We start from the raw sequence: 27,948 nt of genomic DNA on the forward strand, positions 1-27,948 counted from the left end.
GCAGAAGTGAAGAAGAGTTACTTGCAGTTGTTCTTGAGTTTCATCAGAAAGTGACCCATCGGAGTGACCCCAACACTCAATGCCTTCAAGGTCTCTGACCCAGACGAAACAGCAGCCCTTGGGGGGCGGTGTGTGCTTTTTTGCACTGTTCTGCACAAACATGGCATAAAAGTCTCTTTTGTTCATGATAACTCTCCCAGGAATTCACCACTTGTGTAGCTGATAACTATGCATTTGTTTGTACAGTACAAACACATAAATCATTAACAAAGTCCTAGATAATGCATATCATGCTCACTGAAATACAGATCATAGTTAATTCAAAGCCACAACAGTGGGAACCGTAATTCCTCTTTCCTGTTTCTCTCCTGCAGGATGAAATATCACCCCGTGTCACAGGCTGACAAGTTTACAGAGGATGAGGTGAGTTGTTGCTTGGCAACAAGGTGAAATATCAGAGGTATCAACACGAGATATGTGATATAAAGGAACGGGCGGTGGAGGTGCCGATGAACAAGTAGAAGGTGAGCGTCAATGAATACCCAGAATCTGAAGCAATCCGATGTGATTTAAAGGTTTTAACTACCAGCTCCAGCTTATTACAAAGATCCTTCTCAGCTCTTTTTCTGCCAACGCCCCCCCTACTGCAGTAACAGTGCCATTCATAACCTACATGGCCCCTGGCTAGAGACACAGTAATCTCATTTGTGCAGCAACAGATGTTTCTCTTAAAAACATCCGTTGACTGGGGAGTGAAAAGTCTGCCTCTCATTCTCTCAGGGGATCAAAGAGACCAGTCTAATCGCTATGAAATCTGTCACATTTGTACTGCTTTGAGGAGACATATTGACTTACAGTAGGCTTACTATGTTGTGAAATGTAAACCCAGGCTACATTTTGCTGGTTTCATGCTCTTTACATCAAAAGGCCGCACCTAGGAAGAGAGGAAAAATGCATATGAAACAACAAAACCCCCAGACAAATAAACAGCACGGCGTTCCCATGGCAGCGCGGTGTAGTAATCTGACGGCTGGTTTCCCATGGCTGTGTCTCGCTGCCCCATAGACCTCCACTCTGTCTCACTGATGGCTCCTGTGATTGCAATCATCCATCTTACTGTCAAAGGCAAAAAAAGGGCAAGAAAGAAAGGGGGAAATCACACACACCATCTCCTTCTGTCTCACTCCCTTGTGTCCTGCAAACAAGCCACCCCACTGTGAGCAGAGACAACACACAGACCACAATCCCCTTGCTTCGTGCATGTTTTTGTATACATGTGTGTCCATGCTTATATGATCTACAGGAGAGAACATGTGTGGGTGTTGGTTGTCTGTGCCTGCTCCATTATACTGCATGATCAGTCACTGGAGTGTGCATGAAGGGGGGAGAGCGGTGGACATGTCTGATCTTGCAGCTGATCAAAAACACCAGAGACTTGTTCCCTTGTGGCCATGCAAGCACGGGGCCTCATATCAACATGTCTCTGTTCAGTAGACAGGAAAAACAAGAGGAGAAGAACAGGCAGAGGAGGGAGAGAAGGAGGAGGAGGGTGTACATCAGGAGAAAGACAGAAACAGGCACAGATGAAAGGGTGCACAAAAAGGCCAGAGTGGTATAGATGACAATGATACATCAGTGCACTTGAGCTAATTGAACTGCTAAAGGCAGATTTTCATTTATCTGTAGATGTAAAAGAGCATGTGATCTCTCTCTGCAATCTTGACGCTACTCTTTATCATAAAGAGAACCTGTGCTTACAGGTAAATCAGATGATTGCATGCCCCGCAAAGAGGACAAAGAGCAAACGAGGAGACAAAACAGAAGGATGAAAGCAGAAGAAAGAGGAGCTGTAAATAGTCTCGCCATGCTGTGAAGTTGTGTTCTACAGGAAGTGTTAATGCAATTATGTGTAATAAAGTGGTGACTCAACAAAATGAATCCCTTTGTTGTTGTGACTTTAATCTGACTTCAATTATCAGCACAGATATATCTCTGCTCAGCATTATGTCACGCAAATTAAACAACAAAGCCGCACACCTGAACAATGTTTAGTATAAAAGATAATGAATCATGCAGCAGAGACAACAAAACAGCTGTATATAAAGGAACCCTTAATAATAAAAATATATGATAACTTATCAAAGATAGAACAACAAATACATACGGGTTCATCTATATTGTAATGCAAATGAGTATGAGGCAAGTCTGTTATGTTATCAAGTAAGCTCATTTGCTTTGTAGCTAAGAACTCAATGAGGAAATGATACAACGTTAAAGTCTGTGTAGGTAAAAATGTCTGCCAGCAGCTGTGTAGCTTAGCTTAGCACAAAACAGAGTGAAGCTAGCCTAGCTTTGTCACAAGCTAGCATAAGGCACCGACCTGCACCTTTAGCTCCCATGTGTTAAAGGGACATTTGTTTGTTTGATCTGTACTAAATCAGAAATCAGAAATTGTAACATTTTGAATACATATGTGGTTATACGAGGTACTATATTGCCTTTGTATTTTTTGATTTAAGATTGTTTTATCAGTTTTTTGCCTCCACCTTACAGAACAGCCTAAGAGAGGCAGCATATGCAGGAAGAGAGAGGAAGAAGACACGTATCTATCCTGAGTGCTGAATCACAAGGATAGCAGCTTTCCCACATCGGGCTACCGCTCCACCTACTGAGCCATACCTCCACCTGGTAGGCTACAACTCTATGCTACAAGTACTTTTTCGTGGGTGCAGTAACTTTGTAAAGGCTGCATTAAAGCAATGTTGTTAAATCAGAGAGAGCAAGAAAATCACATCATTCTTTAGTCTTCACACATAACGCATGGTTATTCAAACATGAAACACATTGTCACATATTCACTTCCAGTTCACTTTGATCAAAGAGATCAAAGGGGCACATCTCCAGTTCACTCTGGTGAACTTTGACTCTAGAAGTCACATCCTCAATAAGAAGTGAGTGAGATTTACCTCTCCTGCTCACATTCAGCACAAGTACCAATGCTCCATTAACTCAACAGCATTATTATTATTATTAGAAATAAGTAACAAGTTCAAAGCTCAAAAAATGTCTCCTTAAAATTAGTTGAACTTGTTTGCTAATGTAAACTGTCACCGAAATAACTTTTCATACTTTTAATGACATGGAAGCACAATTTAACCACACATCTGATTCAGCAGTTAAGGCAGGGATGGGTTAAGGAAACAAGGTCCTGATCCAAAAGCACTATACCTAGATTTGTCAGATCTGGACTGGATTATGCCATAGAGGGCCAGAGCTTTCAAAATTTAGTCCCGGATTTGTGAAACCCTTATTCTTTTCACAAAAGCTGATATCACTGTTTTTTCTCCTCTGGTTTCCTTAATCTTGCTTTAACAGCTGAATCGGAAGCTGCAAATTACATGCTAACTTCGGCATTGTTACAATATAGTCCTTTTGACCTTGTCAGAGATACTGTTGCTGTTGAAAATTCAAATGATAAAGTTTCAAGTATATGCTCAACAAATTTCTCCACTTGGTTGCTAATTATTTGTGTCTGAACAATATGACCAAAACACAGCATTGCTGTCATAATGAGGTCGTTAATAGGTTTTTTGTTGTTGTAATAAAGTTTAGACAGTGTTAGCCTAGCATTTTCACTCTGTTTTTAGCCCTAATGCTAAGCTATGCAACAGGCGACATTTTCATATTCAGCATTATGGCATGTATGTGGTGTCAATCCTCCCGCCAGTTCACAGCTAAAAAGAAATTAAGCATTCATCCTAAAATGAAAACCTTTTCCTTTAAAAGTGAACCTTGTAAAAGGAAAAACTAAAACTGTAACAAGCTTTCAGACTCAGAGGCCAGCTGACTCAGTCTCTGAGACTTGTTGTATGATAATCACATCATTGTGAAACAAATCTCAGGGGTGGTTTGTGAAGAAGTCCATGTAATCATGTCATGTAAAGAGCTCAAACAGCCAGTCTCTTGGAGGTGCACTAAAGACGAGCAGGGTGTGCAGTTTCCAGGCCAAAACTCAACAGCTTCAAAATCTCTTCATTTTGCGATCCAGATGTGCGCTCTCCAGATGTTATTCATTTCACCTAACTTTATTTTAAGCAGATATTCTTGGCCGCTTGTCTGGTCTTACCTCAGTTTTAACAAGGCAGAGCACCCAGACAGAGACAGAGAGAGGGAAAATGAAGAAATATGTTTGACAAGTTAACAACAGATGAACCCTGAGGTCTTTCCAAAAATCAGTTTGACACTAAATAGAATATTTTGGGTCCAGCTCACAATCCAGCCCGAGGAGGTTGAAACCATCAGCCAGGGAACCTAATGTGTGTTTACTTGGTGGTCTTTTATCTGAGGATAGAACGATGCCAAAAGCCTCATGACACTTTATGAGCCTATATTTCATTGTGCAACATTTTACAAGTGCTGTTGCTAAAGTCAAATAGGATCAACAGGGTCAAACAATCTTCTCAGGTGGATGAAATGCTCAACATCTCATGTCTGCAAAGAGCCTAAGTTTTAGTCTTACTTATAAAAGATACAAAATTCAATAATGAGAAAATAAATTGTACTACCATAAGTAAGAGACACATGATATAAACAAATATTGTACGTCTAGTCAAGTGAAATCTGCCACATCCGGCACAATTATACACAATACATACAAAATCAGACTATACTCTCAAAGAGAAGCTCGTCTCTGTCTCTCCTCGAGTGCTGGTATTAGAGGAAGGGTCTGAACAGGCTGAAGGCGCTTAATCTTCAAAGCAGAGAAAGGCAGGGGGTCTGAGATGCCACCAAATCCAGATCCTTCAGAGTTGTCTGTGTGAAAACATAAGCCGGAGAAAGATATTCATTCAAAAATTACTCTGATTCAAACACGGCTTGAAAGAAAGAGTTTGAAAATGTAGAAATACCCTGATGTACTGTACACTTTTGAGGTGAGGTAGATTAATATCACTCTCACGTTTGTCTGTCGTGGTGCCTTCAAATGGAGTTGTTTTTAACATATCCATGAGAAGACACCATAGGAATACCCCCTCTTTTGGTATTCACAACATTGTAAGTCCAATATGTCTGAAAGCTTCATGGTTATAAGTTGTGACATGCCTGATGACGTTTTCAGAAATGGTGGAGCCGATGAAGTCCAGTTTTATTTACATTAGACCATTTTTCTTTGTAGTTTTGGAATATATTTGGTGAAAATGTTGGCTAAACTGCAGCGTATATTACACCAATCTTCATTTGGTCACACAGATGTAACATCAACGTTATATTTACAGCGGTCTAATTTTTTTATTACCATTAGCTTAAACTTTTTATGCTATCTGATGACATGGCATCCATGTCGCTGTTGCCTACCAACGGTGTCCCTAATTTGTTACCACTTGAACGCGAAGCCTTTCCTGGACCCGACTGAACAACACAACTTTATGAGTTCCGTTTGCATCAAACTCAGAACTAGCTTACAGAAATGGAGGGAAACAGCTACCCTGGCTTCGTCTAAACGCAGCTGAAAATGGCTTCACAGAGTCTGTGGGTAAACATCAACAAATAGGTTTGTCGATCGTGGCTACCAGTAGTAGATCTAGCACCCTCAGCCTGAGGCCCTCCTTGTAGATTAATGTCCACATGCCTGTGCTGGCTACAAATAGCTCTGGTTAAGTGGACACAGCCCATATAGGCATCCATGATCCTTGCTCACAAAAAACATCTACACCATGTTAAGACCTTTTTTTAGGCTTATTTACCCTTGGGCAGGAGATGCACCAGATTGTTCTGAGTTGGTGCCTACCATTTATCAGTAGGAGATGTTTTGCTAGAAATATACCCCCATGATGTTGGGTGGTAAATTTGAAGGGATCATAAGTGTATCTGTTTGGCTTTAAAGTTCAAAACTTTATCTGGACTCACATATTAACCCTCAATTAGTGAGCTTTAGAATAGCTGGAAGGTTGATTTTGTTGCCTTTTGTTAGAGCCAGGCTAATTGTTTCCCCTTCCCTTGTCACCAGTCTTTGCTCTAAGCTATGTTAATTCTAGCTGCCTGTTAATGACTGTTTCAGTGTTATCTGTCTTCTTATGTCACTCCCAAGTAGAAATTAAAAAAATCATGTTTCCCATGCTTCCCTTAGTGTAATCATACTAAAATATAGTCCTCCATCTCTGCTTTGCTCCTCACCATGAATGCCGATCATGTGCTCCAGGATCAGGACCCTCTCAGCCAGGATCTTCAGTGCCTCCCTGAGCTGCTGCACGGCCTCGCCCTGTAAACACGGTCATGGCAATTTCGTTGTTTTGGAATTTTTTTTAAATGACCTCAGGAGGAAAATATACTTATGCCTCTCACCTCATTCAAGCCCTCTCCCGGCTCTCCTTTTGGCCCTGGCGCTCCCTGTGAAATGAGATTAAAATAATCTTGTCATCTCTGTGCTGTGCGTCTCTGTGTTTATGTGTGTTTGCATGTTATTTTGTCCTCAAACTTACAGGTAGACCCTGCTGGCCTGCTACACCTGGAGACCCCTGGTAGAGAAGGAACAGAGAGAAAAATGAAGGTCTTCTACTCACACACACATTCTTTATCCCCTGTGTTAATCTGCCTCTTCACCAGATCTCCGATCTTAAATCATGCTAGTTTAGAACAGGATCAGATTTAAAGACAGAGGCCCACCAGAGAGAGGGATAAAAGCGAGTACCCGACATGGCCGCCCTGATTAGTGAGGCCCGGACTCGGACGAGAGCGGAGTGAGAAAGAGGAGGATTAGTCACGGCTCTGAGTGCGTCTTTGAAGAAAAGCTTGTTCACCTTTAATGTGTTTAAGATTGCATGACAGCTAGGAACTTTTACAAACCGTAGAGCAGAAAGCGTTTTGATAGTTCATCAGAATCAAATATGTTCAGCCAGCGTGCTAATCCAATAATGAGGGCGATTTCTTAAGTAGCCTCACCTTTTCCCCTGGATCTCCTTTACGCCCAAGATCCCCAGGCTTGCCCTGGAGGCCTTCCTTGCCCTAATGTTGAGAAAACAGATGATCAGGCATTAATGAACCTAATAAAATAATGATAACTTGATTGTTCCACAAGTACAGTTACTCACATCTTGTCCTGGCAAGCCTGGTATCCCTGCAGGTCCTTGCAGTCCTGGAGGAACGAGAAAGACACATAAGAGAAATGGAGGTCAAAATGTTTAGATTTTCTCTAACATTGGAGCAATGCCGAAATTCAATCCAGTCAGTTTACCACAGCTTCATTTAATTCAGAAATTATATCTACCTGTGAGAGAGCATTGTGAAGATTTTTATAATGAACACAAAATCAAACCACTTCAACCCCCACATTCTCAAATGTTATCAAATTATGAGTCTTTAACAATCAGATCAATAACTTGACGCATATGTTTGTGTCTTTTTTACCAGAGTTCTCTTTAACACTTGCCTAGTTCTCAAAATCCTGCATGATATTTCATCTTTGTTCCAACAAAAAAATAATAAATACAAAGTTAATCTCACTGTTTAAAAGTGTCTTGTGCTTTTACTGACACACTGTTCTATAAATTAGCATGACATGTCACCATTCCTTGAAAATCACTATGTGGAATAAAGTTTTGTTATCTGGAGCAATCCTTTTCATGCCTATCCATACAACACATGTATGTCTTATCAGAAGAATGTGGACGTGCTGCAGTGTTTCTCCAAACCTCTAAGCAGGAGACATCTTATATTCCTACCTGAGGGGCCAACAGGACCAGCTAGACCAGGTGGACCAGGAGGTCCTGCAACAATCTCAGGAGCAGGAAGAGCTGGACGGACAAGGAACTCCTCTGGAAAAAGAAAGCATAAGAAATTCACAAGTTAATGTTTAGTTCAACCTTTGCACAAAAAAGAATTTAGACTGGTAGAAAGGGTTCAGATTAAGTGTGAAAAAAAAGTTATTTGCATCAAATGCAGTCAGTGCCAGCAATTGTAAAAATGTAAGTAATGCCCTTTTAACTTTTTAATCATTCATTTTAAATGTTTTTCTATATATGAAATGAACTTTGGATCAATACTGTACAACAACAAGTGATAATTTAATTCAATGTGAATCAATGAGTAAAATCAGACTTAGGGGAGAACAATTGAGAGCCTAACTTTAATCTTCAGTTAAGAATCCCAAATTTCCTTTAAATAGTTGTTTTTAGCATCAGTCAATATATGTCCAGACAACTGGGGTCTCTAACAGCCCTATCACAGGGGGTTGTGATCCGTTTTTAACATAGAGAGTTAAGACATCAAGGGTCACCAGTCAAGCGCCAGAGTTTCATCAGCAGTTAACAGCAGGCTTAGATCTGGTTTGATTGACAGGAACAGCTGTACAATCTAAAAGAGGTCCCATTAATGGAGCCATAAATGTTTGGACATGATCTCTGTTCACAGAAAACTCTCAGGAGAGAGGAAGTTCTTCCTTGTTCTCAGCATGTAGGATGTTTTAAAGTACGCTTGTAAGTTTAAATTTGTTTGCAACCGCGCCACACTTCCTCTCCACTTTAACATATGTTAAGAATCAGTCTTCCCCCCGTGTTGAGACAGCGCTGTTACACCATGGCTGCAGTCCACAGAGCGGCTCTAGAAGGAGCAGATTTCCCTCTGGAACTAATTTTCTAATGTTACAGTCTCCTCCAGCCTGGCTGCCTCCCCGAGAAACTCCACATGAGTGGCAGACTATCTCCTCCCTCGTTCATAGCCGGCCCAGATTTTGGCTCGGGGCCTCTGCCTGTTCCCCCCAAACGCAGACTGTTGTGCTGACAGCTAACAAATTAGGCCTGATTTACAGCCAGTTGGCCCCCCCTCAGCTTACACGGTCCCACAGACCCAAATCTACATAGTTCCAGACCCGCAGACACAGTCCCGGCTCAGAAAGGCAGACGCAGCCAAAAAGCTTAATCGGAGCCAGCAGTCCTCATGAGGTAATGATTATAGCACGGACTTCTGCTGCCTCCCTGTGGTGAAAGCTGGGTTTTAAATGTCTGAGATGCAACTTTTGCACATGTTCACCTCTTCTCTTATATGCCTTCAAATAAATTGAGTTTTAAAGTTTAGCACAGTGACACATCAGTGACTTTATATGTAGTTCTAACCTCTAGATCATATGGATCATTCAGGAGTGCACAAAGAGGATGAATGACAAATGCCTGTTTTCAGTTGTTTTAAAACCACCTGAGCTAATTTATTAATGTTGTATTTGGCTCTATCGTTGTTGGTGCTGCCTAATGAGGTTACAGTAAACAGTGGCCCAGCAGCAGCTCAACACACGGAAACAATTAGACTAAATCTAAGCCAGCCCTCCGCTGCACAGAAACAATACTCTCTCCATCCCAAATTCAAACCCAGTGCTGAAAGCTGAAGACCCATATTGCTCACTTAAACACTTGGCAACAGTTGTTCTTTAGCTTCCACCTGTGCCCCCTTTATAAACTGTTTTCCGAACACAGAAACCTGCTTAGCTGGGGTTCATATTCTCGCTGTCAGAATGATTGAAAAAAGAACAACAGGACAAACACACTGCATGAATAGTGGTACAGCACATGACTCATTGCAGGATGAACTGTGCATAAATGGACCTGTGGTTTTGGCTTAAATTCAGATCATCCAGAAACTGTATGCTTCAATGGTTTTACAAATTGTTCTTGGGTCAGAAATGAAGTGTGTGTGTGTGTGTGTGAGAGATCGACGTCTATTAAGTTCTCATTTAAGGCCATCTGGGACAACTTAGTCTTAAGTAAATGTAGAAGAGCGAATTTGGAGGGTTAAGTTATTAGCTCACCTTGATTGTCCACGTGAAAAACGTCACCCCGCTCTCTGACTGGAAAGGAACTTGGTCCTGGAGGACCAGGTGGACCAGGAGGGCCGGGGAGACCTGCTTCTCCTGGTAGACCTCTACCACCCTTTGGTCCTGGGCACAATGGAAAAATAAAAAACACAATCAACTGTTAATTAGTTTGTGTAAACAGGCAGTTGTCTCCAGAACATATTTATATGAGCAACTGGAAGATATTTCACCTGAGGGTCCAGGTAGGCCTGCACGTCCAGCCAGACCATGGGGCCCTGCAGAACCTGGAGGCCCTGGTGGTCCGATGGGTCCTGGAGGCCCTCTACTTCCTGAAATAACAAGGGGAGAAAACCAGAGTCAGATGTAGATTTTGAGAAATATTACTCTCCAAATTGATTTTTACTAGAACTCAACCTTTGAAATTTGGAGATGTGGAGGAGAAGACAGCAGGGGGGCTTTTCAAAGAACCTTTGACTTGCATTGTGGGAAATGTAGGATGCAGTTTTTTGGAGAATGACTCACGTGAGGGGCTAAATATCTATATTACTGTTGCACTCTTTTAGTAAAGGAATGTTAAATTTGTTTTTCAACTTTGTAGAAATTGTGGACACCCCATTTATCTCCATGCTGAATGTTAGCAATTCATCAAAACACTGAAAAAAATAATGACCGAGGACGAAATAAAGGAAAAAAGGTCTTTTATGTTTTATTTAACAACACACTAACACAAGCCAAAATCTACCATCTTACCCATTTTCTGTCTGAACTCAGATTGATTGGCTGCAGGAGCTTAAGTGCAAAAAAAGTCTAATATTACAACAATGAAGTTTTAGCATCTCTTTTGTTATCATTTAACGTATGATTAAGGGGTCAGACTTTCCATATCTATGCTTATCCAACAAAATGCATCTGAGGTTTTACCTACTTGGGAGTACAGTGTTGCTTTAATGGCCTTTAATATGGAAACCCTCTCATTTACTGTTTATAAATTCCAAAACACAAATTAAGATATAGATAGAAAGATATAAAGGTATTCAATTCTTCTGTATGTATGTTTTGGGGATGTGTTGACACCTTGTGGCAGGTATGGTGGCAGTCCAATAGGGGTGGGTTTGGGTGCATCCACCTCGTTCTCAGTCGAGCCCTGCAGTAATCTGTTGACAGTAGACAGGATTGATCGTCCCTCTTCTAGCAGCTTGATCTGGAACAAGAGAAGCAGATAACAGACACATTTGCACTCTGATTATATAGCTTTTTAAAATTCTGTAAATAAAATTATTATAAGACAACTTTTTTTATTACCTTTGATTCAATAGTTTGAATTCTGCTGTTCATGTCAGTGAAGCTGGTACAGTTCAAACACTCTGTGCAAAAGAAAAGTGGACAAGCATGAGTGTAGATTCCTAGCATACATGCTCTTTCTTCCCCATCTGTTGTTTTCTTTCTCTCTTTTCTTTACTCCTTTTTCCGTCCCGGCACCACAAGTCTTATGGGCCAACATACACAAGAACAACGTCCATCAAACCAGATCCCAGAATTTATAGGTGATTCCTCCTTAAATCATGTCACTCACTCACAAAATAAATATTATAGGATCTCTCATAAATTTCCCTCTCCCACTGACACAGACAAACATAGGCTTAACCCACACCTGCTCCACTCCTGACTCTGCATGTCTGTGTGCCCACACTCACATCCTCCTCTAGAGACCTTAACTAAAACCATCAACTGTGGGTAGCAAATGGAAAAGAGCACAAACACACATTTACACTCATTGGCTATGACCCAAACACACACTTCTATACACATACTTTAATATTCATTTCCAAAGGTCTACAGAAATGTTCAAAACACTCAGTTTATATTCAATTCAATGACCCTGTGAGTAGTTTTTATCTTGTTATGAAACAAACTGAAATTAACACTGATGCCTCTCTATGAGTAACCAAACAAAACAAGATCAGCAGCGTCAAGACTAATAATCCCTATATTTCAATTTTAAAGCATAAAACTACTGTCACTGGGTAGGTGACAAATTAAGTGAGTTACATCACACTGCAAAAATGACTGTTGACATTTTCCACAGCAAAATTTAACAGTGAGTGATATGAATGTTTAGAAACCACACAATGAGAATATTCATTATAAATCCAGTGTAGCTTAGTAGTTTCATTATGCGCCCAATGTACAGCGGCTTTAATCCTTGAAGCTGGCCACTAGCCACCAAATCCGACCTGTGGCCCTTTACTGAATGTCACTCTCTCTTCCCAGTTTCCCACTCTATTCACTGCTCTACCGCCTAAATAAATGCATCAAAAGCTAGAAACCTAGTTCCTCAAAGGAGCTTTAATTTACCAACATTGTATGTAGTGGTTCTCAGTCATGGTCCTCTATGTAAAACCAGTAGTACTGCCTATGTAGCCAAAGCTTATGAAGCTCTTTTGTTTGTGCCACAGACCTCCATAACATCAATGAGACAAACAATTGAACTGGGCTAGATTCTCTGTAAGTATGTTGAACCATGAGGCAATAAAATATACTCATAATAAATTTCATGATAAATGAAACACAAATAGTCGCAAACTCAGTACACATATAGATGCATCTGCAGCTGTAATTTAAAACTTCTACATTATACACCTCTTTTTGGGCAAGTTGCTAAAACTTTAAGTGCCCTGTTCTTTTTGGAAAATAAAGTCTTAAATATTGTTTATATATTTGTGATCTGTTTCAAGTGCTGCGTTAATTTACTCTTGTTTTGCCAACCAAATGCAGCTACAACAAGCTGCAGCATATATTGACAACCTTTTAGTTGATATGATGATATTGTCTGCAAACAATATTGTGCTTATAAATACATCCAGCAGATATGGAGCAATGTTAATCGTGATTGAACTACTTCTTTCCAGACACCTTCTGGATGTAAAACCAAGATTCCTTATCATTTGTCTCTGCTTTGGTCTCCACCACCCCTTGAGGGAAATATCTGACTCTTTAGCCAGCACATGCTCCACTATGGTCGCCAGCTATATTCGCAAACTTTGTCCATCCGCTGTTTTTGTCCAGAGGGCTTGTAAGAGCTTTTGGCAAAAGAAAAAAGAAGAAAAAGAAAACAGCTGCCTGCTGAATCCAAAGCAGAACAGGTTAGAGCCGTGAAATCAAACCAAAACAGTAAACTTGAGGCTCTAAAACCGAAAAACTAGTTGAGAGAAGCTAGAATGTTCCATAGAGCTGAGGGGCACTGCAGAGTTTGGTGATAACAGAAACCCCTTTTTATATTCATTATTCCCCCTTGTTTTTGTCTCCCTCAAGATAACTATATATTGTATATAGTTTGTGGAAAGATGCAGGCTTACTTTTATATTTTTTGCTGCTAGCACCTGCAAAATTTGTATATATAGTAAATGTGCAATACAGAAATTCTTGTTAGCCAGCCACTTTCTATGCCATCATCAGTCTGTTTTGAACACTTTGGTCACCTCTCTCACAAATTACACCCTTAAAGCTACCACCAAAACCAAAAGTACCTAAGCATTCCTCACTGTGCTGCAATTTTTGGTGCTTTACATGAGCTGTAATGCTAAATTGGACCCACAGAATAGCACAGATTTTGGAGGAAACCCAGCATTTGTTCTATATGTGAGCATCCTTCTGGTCTACGGCTCATGAGACGTCTGGAATGTCAGCTGTCAGTCCCACAGATGGGACCCACCCACATTGTGGTCATAGCGGGAATACCTTGAATGGGGAACAACTGGTGTTCACAAATAACTAAACACACAAACAAAAATGACCCAAACCTCTCTTTCTTTCTTTGTTTTTCAAAATTTGGTCAAAATCATCTCTGCCCGCAGGACTGAGGTTTCTGCTTCACTGAAATAGCACAGGGTGACAGTCCCAGCTATGTCTGTGAGCGTCTACAATCATGTAAATCCAGTCCAGTGGTGGAGGGGGACAGTGTGGGTGTGGTTTCTTGATGCTTTTACATCATGAATCTTGCTCTGGATAGCAGCCACAAAGGGAAACAACAATCAACAGCTTAACTCGAAACACATTCCTCAGATTTAAAAAACCCAAATACAGCGAGATGTTTCACCACAATGACCCCACATGAGCCGTTTGTTGTGACTGACTGCACGAAGGTTCCTTCGGTGACAACACCAAGGACAGTGTGCAGCACAAAGGCAATGACTGAGGGCAATCAGAGGCTCCACATTGTGAGAGGTCTGATGAGTTGATATGCCTTCATCTCCCCCAACAGTTATTCATCATCAGCCCAGAGGAAGTCTCCACCCTCTGACACTCTTTCTCTCTAATATTCAGTGCATCAATCTAGGATGCATTCCAGCAGTTCTACTTTGATGATGTGGTGACATTTAGTTTTTAGCAGCACTTGCGGTGTGGCTCTGGGAACCACTTTCTCGTTCTGGAAGTCGAATGGAAGGTCCCACAGTTTGGTTCAGACTGAAATAATCAACTATGATCACAGTTTCCAGGGGATTAATCCTGATGATTTAAGTGATCTAATGTTTTTTTTTTCCTTTCACGAAAGCATGAGGTTTTGGTTTTGGTAAAATGACTTCAACAGTATTGGATGGGTCATTCAACTTGGAACAGATAGCTGTCCATATTTTCCAGAGGATCAATCTTAATGATACGACTTGTGTTGCAATCACAATGTCAAAGTTTGAGCTTATCCTGTAAAATAAATGATATCAAGTTTTTACTCACTTTAATGCCTGACCTGATTGAGGTCAATCATAATAATTTGTGACACTTAAAATTAAAACTACATTTAAAATTTCAAACTAAAAGCTAAAAGCCAAAAACATCAGTTGCATATCCTTGCATAAATTAGCATAATTACAAGCATGGTTATGTTGAAAGACAGCCTTGACTCCACCTCTTTGAGTGTTTCTAGATTTATCAAAGGTAAGGCTATGTCACAATTTCCAATATTGCCACTGCCAGTGTTGGGCTTCACAATGGCTCTTTAGAACCAACCAATGGGTGATGTCCTGAGACTAGATTATACAATCTATGGTTAGCATGTTTACCAGAGCATTTAGCTCCAAGTGTCATTGCTATGATTAAGCAAGCAGCAGCCTTGGTTGTACTTTTCTCGTGTTTGGTTTTTGGACAAGCATAAAACAACTTGCTGTTTTCAAATGGAAGAGAAGATAGTGACTAGAGAGTTAATTGTCTTTACTTAGGTGACAATAAAAGTTTTGTCATCCATGATGTTTTTCTGCTCTGCAGACACAACAGCAAGCCTGCAGGTTCAAGTTTTCACCCCTTGGGAGAGAACTCGTTCGGTATCTTGTCTAGTGGGTCAGAAAGAAACCACTTGTGGTGTTATTATGTTAAAAACACACCACAGGAAAAACACCAGAACTGAGCCACTCTACCAAAAACATGGACCCGAGCAAAACATCTCTGTCTTTGTTTTTTTCTTCTTTTTTAAAAAATCTTTTTGTTGAAGGTGGCGGGCGGGATTTCCGTCCCTGCAGTTGGAATTTAATTATAATGGGTTAGAAAACCAAACTTCCGCTGGGCTTGAGCTGATGTTTAGAGCGGGACCGCAGCTATAGAGTCTGTTTGGATCCATAATTACACCATGGCAACATAAGACCAAGTTATTTTTCTTGGATGGGGCTCAGCTCATGGGAAAGATTCAGAATTGTGTTGTTGTTAGTGGGAAGCCAAATAAACAGAAGGAATGGGGAACCTTTTCTGCTGGAATGAGACGTGAAGAAAGAATTTTGATGTTTGTGGAGTTTTTGAGAATTTTTAGAAGCTACATCTTGAGTCTACTGGAAATTTACAAAAGAAAATGGGGCCAAAAGAAGCCATTTTTGTCCAAAGAAAATTTAACAGAAAAGATACATGTATAATACAAAACTACTGAAAATTGCATTAATGACAACGGAATACACTTTTTACATAAAAAAATGATTAATAAGAATATTAGATTGTCGAGTAATGCAGCATGTAAAAGGATAACATGCACATAAATAACAAGATATGGTAGCAAATCTGTTGTTTGTCTCATGTGATCATTTCAACTGTTAAATGGATGAAAACTGAGAAACAAGAGCAGACGGGCTGCTTGGATCAAACTCCCTCCAGGCAAAGAACAGCAGAGAGTAAACAAGATTAGAAACTCTTGGAAGATGAATCTTCATTTAAACAAGAGAGGAACCAAAACAAAGACCGTATTTCTTCTCAGCTAGCTAAAAAAAAAAAAAGCTAGAAAAAAAACTAGACTGAATTAATAAATCATCCCCTCCAGTATTCTGAGATCTACTGTACAAGACGGCACAGGATATTTTGGCACGAGTTGAAGTCAGACTGTGGGCATTGTCTGTTGAGACATTTCCTACATCAGACCTGGATACAGATCAAAGAAATCCTTTTTCTTGCAGCTTTCTTGCACACACAAACACAGACAGACAGACAGCCTAACCACAAAACAAACCGTGACGCACACAGCTGTGGACGGTCGTTTTCATCGCCACAAAGTGCTTTCTCTGTCTCTACGAGTGAGCCGGACGGAAGGATGATGTATTAAAACATCTTTTTGGATCATCTCAAGAGTTGATGTCACATCCCCAAGATACACACTCAAGTGTGTGCCCAGTCTGCAAGCTGTTTGTGTGTATGTCAGTCTGTCTTAGTGTGTGTGTATGTCAGTCTGTGTGTGTGTGTGTGTGTGTGTGTGTGTGTGTGTGTGTGTGTGTGTGTGTGTGTGTGTGTGTGTGTGTGTGTGTGTGTAGACCACAGTCGGAGTCCAAGAGCTGGCCATGTCCCAGGAGCCTGTTGTGCGTTGTCCCCAGCCAGCAAATGGTCAGCTATTGCTGGCGTGAAGAACAGCTGGCACAGAAAACACACCCAAAGACAGGCTGACAGACAGACAGACAGACAGACACACACACACTCCTACTGTCACAAGCTTTCTCTCTCTCTAAATCACTCACCTACTTTGACTGCGGTGGTAGTAGAGGACAGCAAACAGAGCTCTTTTTGAAAACCACCAAGTCTAGCAGTCAACAGTGGGACCATTTAGCATTTTTCAAAGTGATGCTAACTGACAGGCCACACACCGTGCCATTAAACCAAAGCTTTGGAGCTTTTTGCATCTAGGAAATTTGTGGCTTTTAGTGGAATTTCATATTAAATGTGATGCATGGTGCCCTTAGTTTATGTAAGAACAAGACACAGCCTATAAATTATGGACACTAAAACCATTAATATCATTCACTATATTCACACACAGCAGCTATTTTCCTGACAACATGCTTCAGTCTGGAGGCTAAAATGCTGCTAAACTGTTATACCATCTTCCACTGTATATAAACACAGTGAAACTGACACATTGTTATATCTGAAGTAACTAAAAAGAAGATGGGCATTGATAAACTTGGGGTACATCATGTTGTGTTTAACATTAAAGAAACATCCTTGTTTACTCATTCACCGTTTTTAGACTATCCACGCTAATACCCAGTAAGTTATTAGCTAATGTCACTGTTTGCCAAGACTGAACACTTGTTGTATTGCTAACCCTACACGTCAGTGGCTGAGTAAGTGAACTGACAATACTATATGTTTTCAAACATTACTTTTAGCCACTTCTAATGTTTAAATTACCGTGGCAATGAGCTTAACTGTTATATCGTGTAACACAGTAATGCTAGCTAATATGTAGTTGAATGCTAAAGCTGTTATCTGACAACGCAGTGTTGTAGTCCAGATTTTAAGGACCTGTGACTTGTCTTTAACAGAGATCTGTCCAGGAGGAACCCAGAAAAGAAAGTGAGATACTACAGTTATTAGGACTGATGATTATGGTACAGTTTGCAAGCTAACATTAGCAACTAAAGTGACTCAACCATCGAGTCCAAGATGTCTGGTTTGTTAAAACTCTGATTAATAGCGGTTGGCCTGAAGGTATTTTTGAGTTATTAGATACTTGCAATGATCCCATCTCAGCAGAATCGTTGAGTGCATCCCCTCATTTAGAGAGGGACGACACACAGCGCTGAAACTTCATTGATGATTTAAATCTCCGGACAATGCCGACAGGATTTGTTAGAATCTAATGTTAATAAGAATAAATGTGTTTTCTACACATAGGTCTCACACAGTCAGTCCAGGTTCATACAGACAATAGTTTGGAGTGAAACAGCCGCCCTCCTTGTAATAAATAATATGAATCATAAGGACTTGACTTGGCTTGGACTCAGGTAATGGGGACTCCACTTTCTCTGGTGACTTGACTTAGACTTAGACTTGAATGCTGAGGACTCGAGATTCAACTCCGACTTAGGCCCAATCTCAATGTCCTCCCTAAGCCCTGAGCCCTTCTTGACTTAATTGACTTCAGCTGGAAAGTGATTGAGGGGAGGAGGCTGTAAGGGCTCAAACTGTAGAACTGGAATGGGACAGCACTTTGCGACTTCTCACGTGACCTGCATGATGTCACCAGCTCGTTCTAGCGATATTAGGAATTTTTATTGCACAATTTTGACTTTCCTCAAATTTAAGGCGCTTAAGGGATAACTGACTGCCTGATTGTCATGTGATCCAGGCTCTTACCGTACAGACTGATTAACCACACAATTTAAAATATATGAATAGGCTACATAACTACAAATATATAAATTATAGGCTACTGTATGTGAAGATGAATAGATTAAGGCTGTTTTCTATATTTATACTTCCAGGCAAACTTTTTTACCTGTAAATTTCATTGCAACTTTCATGCTTCTTTTTTACTGTCGCACTTTTTTTAATTTCCATGTTACGGTGCTCGTTTGCCTTTCCATGCTCGCGGGCTTCCCCTAGGAATCCCATGTTTCACTTCACAATGCTATGAATTATGGGTAATTCCCTTACGCTAAATCTGTACAATTGCCCACTTACTGAAAGGGGCATCAAGGGCATAAAAAGTCAGTGAGAGATCCCTCACACACTTGAAGATTTGGCAGTGGGACAGCCCTAAGCCCTCACAGACTTAGCAGGAACACGCCTCAAAGTCAGTGAGTGCTTGAGGGTGGACATTGAGATTGGGCCTTAGACTCAAGGTTTGGTGACTCAAACACTGTGAACACGGCTAATGTGAATGTCGCTTTAGCTTGAAATGTGGCACTAGCTTGAAATATTGAACTTCAGTTTTTTTATCATTTGAGAAGTGGGGAAATTAAAATGATTTTGGATAAGCAGCCTCAAACACAAAGTACAGCATTGTTAAAGCTATTTGCAATTCAGTGACACTGAATTCCTTCACACAAAAAGCTAATTGTGTAGTCTATTAAGTTAAAGATTGATTTATACATTTGAAAGACTCCCATGGGTTTTTATTATTGACTTAAAGCTTTACTGTCTCTGTTAGCTATAGGCTCTAGCTCTCGTTCACATTTTGCACATGACTTAGTACGAGTAGTGATAAGCCATCTAAAAAAAACACAAACAATTCATCAAAAATATGCCGTAAGTTGCCAATTTCTAACAGGCCTTGAAGGCAGCAGAGTGACGGACAAACACTGACATGCTAACAGAAAAGGCTCCTGGCAGCAAAACCCTGTAGATTTCACCAACCTTTCATGGACACATGTGGCTTTGATAGACCTTAGAAACCTCTCCAGGAACCTTTCCAGGGACTCATGAACTTTACCTGCTTAACTCAACATAAACAGATGTATGGAGCTGCAGACAGAGAGATAGAGGGACTAATGGAGGCAGGAAAACCTCAACGATAAGCTGCTGAAAGAAATGAAAAACCACAGGAGCACCAACAGATAGATCCTCATCCATCAGGCAGATCAGACCAGGACTAGGAACTGCCGAGTTATCCCATAGCTCTCAGAAGGTCATAGGTCACCTGGCTGACCTATATTTGAGCACACCCAGGGACGTAACAGAGACATCAGTCATATCCGCACACTGTGGAAGCTGCACATGTGGGATATGGTTCTGTTTTATCACTTTACTCTGCAGAGGGGAGAGGACAGCGGCAGATCTAAAGGACATAGGAAGTTAGATAAGTAAGAAAGCAGTGAGTAATACATAAGATAGTAAGCCTGGCAGTGGCAAGAAAAATCAAGGGCAAGGAGAGGGCAAAAACAGCAAATGCCTGATGGGGGATGAAATGATAATATGGAAAAAAACGGAGGGAATGTATCTCAAATGATATATCATAGCTGGTGTTTAAGATAATCCTTCCAACAATGGGTTTTAACACACTTCCCATACTTCCTCCTCTTCCATCCTGCAGAGGGGATACAGTGACATTAGCGGCGTCAGAGCTGTAGCATTAACAAATTAGCACATTTGACATCCTAAGCTTTCAGCCAACTTTTCACTTCTTTAATTAAATTCATCATAAACTTCACCCAAGAAAAATGTCTGGCACACCAAAGCATTAAAATTTGTCAAACCTCTTTTCCTGAGCTTTTGCATGACATCAAAGTTTAGAGCTGTCATCAGAGGAGGTCCTTGCACTTATTATTTTTGGATGAGGCTCCCTCACATACAGGCATTACCCACAGTTCTTACTGTTAATATGATCATGCATGCAGATAGGTGCTGGTATGCTGCTGTGACAGATCGGAGAGGAGGAAGGGGGGTGATGGCAGGGAAATTACGAACACATTTCTCCCAAATGTGCTTCAATATGTTCCATGCCGTCATGTGTTAGCAGAACTCTGCTGAAAGCAGAATGTAAATCTTGAGATGCACCGAGCTGTAGCTCAGCCAGCACAAACTAGACTGTCAAAAGTATTGACGGGTCAGGGTGTCAAAGAAATGTATTCAGAAAACACCCCCTTTCCATTAACCAACACAAAAACATTGAGCCTCTGTGACCGGCTCAGCTACAAGTTCCATGATATGAGTTCATGAAAGGGGATGAAAGCCCACACATAATAATGGACTTTTAAAAGCCAAACACAGACAGTGAAATGAGCTGTACCTGCTTGAGCTACAGTATCACTTGCCAGATCTTATGAATTGCATGGTTTGAGATTTTAACACCCCAAAAAGGGTCAGAGGCTTTAAATGCTAAAATGTTGTTAAAAGAGTTGCTAATTTTTTGTTTTTATAAGGAAAAAAATAATAAAAAAAGCTGTTCAGGTTAGATTATGATTCAAGGTTCAAAGGATGAAAACATTAAGAGCGTGTAGAGGTGAGAGGAACAAGCATCTCCTAAGCTTACAAAGTCTTAACTTAAACTCGAGCCATCTTTATGAATCTTTATCTACATCTCTGAGGGCCTCAGGGGCCTCTGAAGTGGAGCCAGAACTCCATCAAACCAAGACCAGAGGTGATGTCATCCTCATCGGCTAAAGCTGTCCTCTCTGGCTCTGATAAAAACAGCTGGCTCATAGCCTTCAGAGCTGTATACAGTGTTGGCTGAGTGACAGAAAAGACACAAGGAGAGATGCACAGAGAAAAACATAGACGCGCACAGGATTCTGTTACTAGAGGGAGTTATCCAACCTTAAAAAAATAATTTGACATCAAAACAAGCTAATTTGCTCTCAAGCTAACAGTTTGATAAGAAGATTGGTACCACCCTCATGTCTATGGGAGAAAAAGAAGTTAACCTAGCTTAGCATAGAAAATGGGGAAAAAATGTCTTACTATATAAGAAAGTAAAACAGATAAATCTACCTAAATCACACAGTATCTCTAATTATATTTTCTCAGTGATTACCAAGTTGCCCTATGCCACCAGCCACCAATTTTATCCACTAATTTATCCCGTTAGGGGTCACGGGGGGCTGGAGCCTATCCCAGCTGACTTCAGGTGGAAGGCAGGGTACACCCTGGACAGGTTGCCAGACATAACAGGGCTAACACAGAGAGACATACAACCAGTCATGCACACACTCACACCTACGGGCAATTAAGAATGATCAATCAACCTGATAAGCATGTTTTTGGACTGTGGGAGGAAGCCGGAGTACCCAGAGAGAACCCACACATGCACGGGTAACATACAAACTCCACACAGAAAAGCACCTGCCCGGCCGGGGATTCGAACAAGGAACTTTCTCGCTGTGAGGAAACTGCGCTACCCTCTGCACCGCCGTGCAACCGCCATTGATTATAGACTGCCAACATTCAACCACTTCTTTGCTAACATTACCGCTAGCTACAAGAAATGTATACCTTTTGTATTAACACTACAGAGCAGTAGTAAGTAACTCAATGCTCACAATAGTTGTTTTCCAGTGTTAGCATTTAGCCACTTCCAAGCTAAAATTACCCTAGCCAGGAGTTGTATTGTACCACTATCTAGCAGTAATGTTTGACTTTATATGGTTGAATGCTAAAGTTAGCTGTAATCCAACAATCGCTAATGAGAATGTCGTATCAGCTTGAAATATGGCTCAAGCTTGAAAAACTGAGTTTACAGTTGGTTAGCATTTAAGAAGTGAGGAAATTAAATTATATTGCACAACAAGCAGCCTGAAACACATACAATAGTACATAATTAAAGCACATCAGCGCTTTCAGTTTGAGACACTGGCCTTGACATCGGCGTAAAAGCCAGCTATAAAAACAATATTTCTCTTTCAATGCAGAACACCTAATGTAAGGGCCATAATGTTGATTTTCCTGTCTTATTTGTTAATCAGGATTATTTCCTTTTCTGGTTGACTTCATTTCCGGTTTTGGGTTCATGGGTCTGGTTTACCTTTTTAAGTACCTGTTCAGTTGTGTGGCGGGAGGCATACAAAGAGGGTGAGTGGGGTTGAATATTTTTTGTTGACCGCCCCCATCATTGTCATTATTATCGTTTATTTAGATCTTTTGTAGTATTTAATTATTTTGAGTGTTTTGTTAATAAATAGAAAACTTTCCTTGGACTTTGATTTTGATTTTTGGCAAGACGCGTCACAAACACGAGCCCACTTAGTCTCTGCAGCACCTTTCAATCTTAGCCGCTTCACCTAATTCTCTCATGTTCACTTATGCTATGAGACTTCATCAGAAATGTCTGTTTTTAGTGCCAAGAATACAATGTTAGCATGCTAGCATGACAAAATAGCTTAATTTAGTGATTTCCAACAGGCCTCTGTGCTAAGCTAAGAGAACCATCTCCAAGCGGATGATGCATAGGAGCAGACAGACAAGAGAGATTGTGACCAGTGTTGTTACATAGCTAACATAGTTGTAACATAGCAAGGTCTGCCGTTGTGATGTTGCCATGCGGAAATCTTAATATTTATGTAGAGGAAGTTGAACTATTTTTAAGCAGTACACTTTGAAACACCCTCAGCAGTTCTTGAATGTAATGTGGGGATTATTTTCTTCTTTTTGTTAAAGTAATATTTTTGGGCTTTTTCGCCCTTATTATATAGGACAGCTGAAGAGAGACAGAGAACGTGGGGAGTAGAGAGTGGGGGAAGACTATAGCCTCTGTATACGGGGTGTGCGCTTAGACAGCTAGACCAATGGTGAGCCTTGTGGGGATTATTTTCATAACTGTAACTTCCCTAACCCAAACCAAACAGTAACAGGTCATCAGGAAGCAACATAACTGTATAAGTTGTGCTATAGCTTTCCAAGAACCAAAGCCATGAGGTCAAAATACATTTAAATAACTGCTGGCCTAAAGCATTAAATGCTAATCTTTCATGGGTGAACAAATAAAAAAGCTTCTTGTTGTTAAACTCTGAAACAGTTACTGCAGTCATATCAGCAATAACCAGTATTACTTTTTCCTTCTGCAGACCCAATAAAGAATGTTTATCCACCCTGCTTTCATTAATATTTTATTAAACAAAGTTCTCTGACAAAAAAATAAATAAAATGACAATACTCTTGAGGCACATTTACTCCTCTCCGTCATTGAGAAATAGTGAATCAGGCCTCGCACCCCGCCCATCCACTTACATTGTGAAAGAGATGTCTGTAAATCAGAGGGGGGCTTTTTCAGGCACAACAGCCTCCCAAGACAAACACTTAAAGACGCTTATTTATATCATGATTTCCTAACTATTGTTAAGATTATTTGTAGCTGCCAATTTTTTTTCTTGCCATAATCTAGCTTCCTGGGGGTGAGTTTGAATCTCAAAATTTAGGGAAGTGCAAAACACATCCCTCTAAAGAAAGAGAATGAAACAGTGACAGAGTTCATATAAATACAGCACAGTATGGATAAGGTTGGTGGTTTTAGAGGTTGTGGACATAAGTGAAACACATTTCCCGTCTTTAAGAATTCCTGATATGCATTAGTACTGAAACTGACTTCCTTGACTTTAATCCATATGAGGGGGACCAGTCTTTGTTTCCGATGCCTGATCTGAGCTTGGTCACGTTTGTTACAAAGAGCCGCCAAAGGAGTGTCATGCTCGTTAATCTCTGCGGGGCCACTTTCCCACAAGAACCGGCTCTCTGCTCTGCTGCCGTCTGGGCAGCTCAGAGCAGCTGGAGGAGCCCTGTGGGATCAAAACTCTCCTCATCACACTTTTCTCCTTTACTTTTTGCTACACGGCCTGTTTCTTCACTGCCAGCTCTAACACCTTGTTGTTTTTTGTGCACTCTTCCTAACTGTCTCCCCTCTGCGTCCTCTCTTCGCTCTCTCCGACACACTGACCTCCTGCCAGCTCTCCCTCCTCTCCTTGGAGTGAAGCAGACTGTGCAGTGACGTCAGCCTCTGTCTTTAAGGTCTCCTCACTCCTGTCTCTTCCATATGGAGGCAATTTTCCTCCTTCTCTCTCTCTTTCTCTTGCAGCCATTAGAACGTGCAAACACATTTCAGCACATGTTAAATAAACAGCCAGATTACTTCTTCACACTCCTGCAACCACTTTGGTGTCAAGTGAACCATAATCTCTGGCATTACAGACTCAGCGGATGTGTTAATCTCTGTATGGAATAATATCCACTGACTGGCAAATAATGCTTTCCAAAATGCTTTGTAATAATGTCTGTGTTTATTCCATTAGTATAACTGTGTGTTTTCTTAACTTGTGGTGAATCTTGCCCTTCCAAGTGCAACAGTGAATAACTCAGCAAAATGGAACAAGGTGCAGTAATTATGACCAATAACAAAACGTGCTCATTGAGGTAACTGTTAATGTTGGACTAACTTAGACCATGAGTTTTTCAATCTCTTACAAATTGCTGCATTGTGCTGCAAACTTGAACGAAGAGATTTGAAAAGAAAGTTGTAAAAATAACTCTGCATTGTAAGTAACTTTACCATAGCAAGTGCAGCCTCAAGAACCCTTTTACATGCATCCACAAAACATGTTTGTCACTGTGGTTTCAAGCCGTGGACATACATATATATTTGTGTGTCTACATATAGATAAACAGCCTGACATTACACCACCATCCACCCTCTCCTTCTGTTTCTTTAGGCTGACTGTGGCGGCTCACCTCAGGGTGAAAATGTAGTCCTTTACTGGGCACACAGTCTGCGGTTTGTGGCATACAGAAGCAGTGCGGCCGAGACTGCATCCCACTTTACAAGCTGTGCTGCTGGACGTTCCTCTGCAATTTTTTCATTCATTTTTCTGACTGTTAAAGCCATAATGATATTTAGAGAGACAGGCTAAACTGCCTCTGTGCTGTCTACACTTAACATATGTGTGTAAAGGGTGCGTGCTAGCACTAGACATGTACAGTACAAAAAAGAAAAGACATACAGAGGTAGAGTTTGTGATTCTAATCTGTCTTCCAGGCATAGACATGTAATGAATTCATGCCTGTAAAAGGAAAGGTACAAACCACATCAGAGGTCAGGGTCCCATTCAGCTGTTTAACTGCAAAGTTAAACAGTCCCAATAAAACCAGCTTTCAATTTTCATTCAAAATTTACGGTTAAATCAAAAGGCCGACCCCTGCACAGAAGCACAATTAGCAAGCTACCCGACGACACACCACCAAACATAAAAAAAGTCACTGATGTGGGAAAAAGCTGCCTGTGGCTGCTAAGGAGACACAGATGAACACATGGCCTTTATTTCAGACCTTCATCATTCAGCGTTTGAGAGTTATATCATAGCAGGAAGCAAAAAAAACAAAAAACACAGATAAGAAACTTACCCTCACGACACTCTTCTCCCACAAACCCAGGGCAGCATCTCCACTCCAGCGCAGTCACCTGCTTGTAGGCCACCTTGAAGGACGGTCTGATCAGGGTCCTGTAGCTGAAAAACAATCAGACCAACTACTGAACATGCATTGCAAAGAACACACATGCAAATACACAGACATGATCAAAATGCCAAATAGAGATTGTTGATTCCCTTGTTCAGTGTTTGTGAAGCATTATTTACAGTGTAAGGTCATGTGAGGACAAAATGAGGAAGGAATGAGAGAGTGAACAAAGGGTCACCGTCTAGATCTGAAAAAGGAATGCTGTAATCACTTAAGTATTTATGTTGAAGTAAAGTTGTGCTCCTAATCAACTTATACTACAGGAAAGTTTGCCCTTTTGTTAACCTTTTGAGGAATTTAAGCACATCCAAGTTTATTGTGATGGTAATATTTCCTGTTATCTGAAGTAAAAAATGTATGACTTGGAATACTTCAACAGAGCTGAGTTTTACGAAAGATTTCTTCCTACCACTACACATACAAACATGCCACTTTGAAGAAGGTTCAAATCTGGCAGAATACAACACCACACATGTTACCTGCATTTGACACTATGCAGGCTCCCTAATGATAATGACCAATTCTTAGAGTCAGTACGAGATCAGAATCAAAGACAGAGCTGACAGAAGACCAGTCTTAGGCTGTGAAGAGTATATGTGAGGACTCTTGGGGTACCTGATGACTTTGGGGCAGGGTCCAGGCCATCTGCAGCCCTGAAACACTCTCTGCACTGAGGTTTCGGTCCCATTGTGCACCTGACAGGTTACTGTTTTGGAAACAGTGTACTGACACCAATTCCTAAAATACAAATGACAAAGATTGCACACTCATAGTTTGGATTGATTTGAGAGAAACCCCACATTAAACTACTGTTAAGACAGAGTGTTGAATAGTGTGATACTTTAACAAACTAGAACTCCTTTGTGGCTATTTCACAGAGCTGAATCACTCACAAAACAACAACAAAAGTTTCTCCCCAAGACAAGAAAGCAAAATCTAACTTTATATCTCTAATTAAAGCCATTATCTACAGTTTGTATGTGTGTCTTCACCTGAGTAGGGTGCCGGACCCGGTTCCTGGTGGTCCTGTGTTGCTGCTCTGCTCCGATTTGATCCTCTGCCGCTGCACAGTGATGCCTGGAAAGCGATAAACAAACCCTGTTCCCAGCGAACAACACACTAAACTCATCCACATGCACAGCGCGTAGAGGAATGATAAAGCCATTATATATTTGATTTATCCCTGGCAGAGATATCCGCAGAAACGGAATATTGTGTAGTAAATCCTGAAGTTATAAATCCGTCTTGACAGATCTAAAGGAATGTGGAGAGAAAGTCTACGGAAACCCCACTGAAACCCTTAACAAGTTGTCATTCCATCTCCCGCGACGAGAAACAAACTGGCCCTCTTAGCAGCCCAATATGAATGACACACAGCCTCTTCCTATAGAATAACGCGGGTTTCTGACGTTTGACATGGTGCCGAGTACCGAGGAGTCAAATATCCAGTGTGCGTAAAAAGCGCGCGGAGTGTGAGAGCTGGGGACGGAGTGCGTAAAAGCGCATCTGTTCATGATCGAAAAAACCACGACCCTTTGGCTTTCTTGTTGGTCATAGATGGCCACTAGTGCACTCGTAGAAGTCAGAAGGACTTAACTCTATTGTGTGTTTATGTCTAGTGTCTCGATTCTCCCAAAGTCATGATTCAAGGAGCAGTACCCGATGGAGATTTATTTTAAGCCTACATGAGCCAAGGGGTTAGAGAAAGACACTTCTTTCTTATTGGGAATATAGTCTGGGGCTCTTTATCATCTACTAATAAAAGCACATTTTAGAGTAGGATGGAACGCTGTAAACAAATGGTAAAGCCCTTCTTTATTAAATAAAGAGATGAAACATACAGCTGGCTTTTAGTGGCCAACGGCTGAGGTTTTTTTCCCATCATCTAGATATGAGATTATAAATATGGACAACCATTTTTGCCATAAAAAATAAAGTGATTAAAGGGAAAGAGGGAAAAAAGCAACTGTAAA

General features: G+C 40.8%; 1 protein-coding gene and 1 long non-coding RNA gene across 2 annotated transcripts; one reads left to right on the forward strand and one right to left on the reverse strand.

Moving 5' to 3' along the window:
- The first annotated feature begins 423 nt into the window (after positions 1 to 423).
- LOC117825026 lies at positions 424 to 6,420 on the forward strand. The gene is made up of 3 exons (XR_004633767.1): positions 424 to 524; positions 2,554 to 2,688; positions 6,197 to 6,420. It is a non-coding gene; the product is annotated as an uncharacterized LOC117825026 (long non-coding RNA).
- LOC117825023 (collagen alpha-1(XXVI) chain) lies at positions 4,365 to 27,690 on the reverse strand. The gene is made up of 14 exons (XM_034700604.1): positions 26,968 to 27,690; positions 26,591 to 26,713; positions 25,862 to 25,965; positions 11,099 to 11,160; positions 10,871 to 10,997; positions 10,027 to 10,125; positions 9,791 to 9,919; positions 7,716 to 7,808; positions 7,086 to 7,129; positions 6,937 to 6,999; positions 6,477 to 6,512; positions 6,340 to 6,384; positions 6,172 to 6,256; positions 4,365 to 4,812 (listed from the first exon to the last, which is right to left on the reverse strand). The coding sequence occupies exons 1-14, from the start codon at positions 27,138 to 27,140 to the stop codon at positions 4,673 to 4,675; spliced, it is 1,323 nt and encodes a 440-aa protein (XP_034556495.1). The 5' UTR covers positions 27,141 to 27,690; the 3' UTR covers positions 4,365 to 4,672.
- Between the last annotated feature and the right edge of the window lie 258 nt (positions 27,691 to 27,948).

This window comes from Notolabrus celidotus, chromosome 14 (assembly GCF_009762535.1).
Source record: "Notolabrus celidotus isolate fNotCel1 chromosome 14, fNotCel1.pri, whole genome shotgun sequence".
NCBI lineage: Eukaryota > Metazoa > Chordata > Actinopteri > Labriformes > Labridae > Notolabrus > Notolabrus celidotus.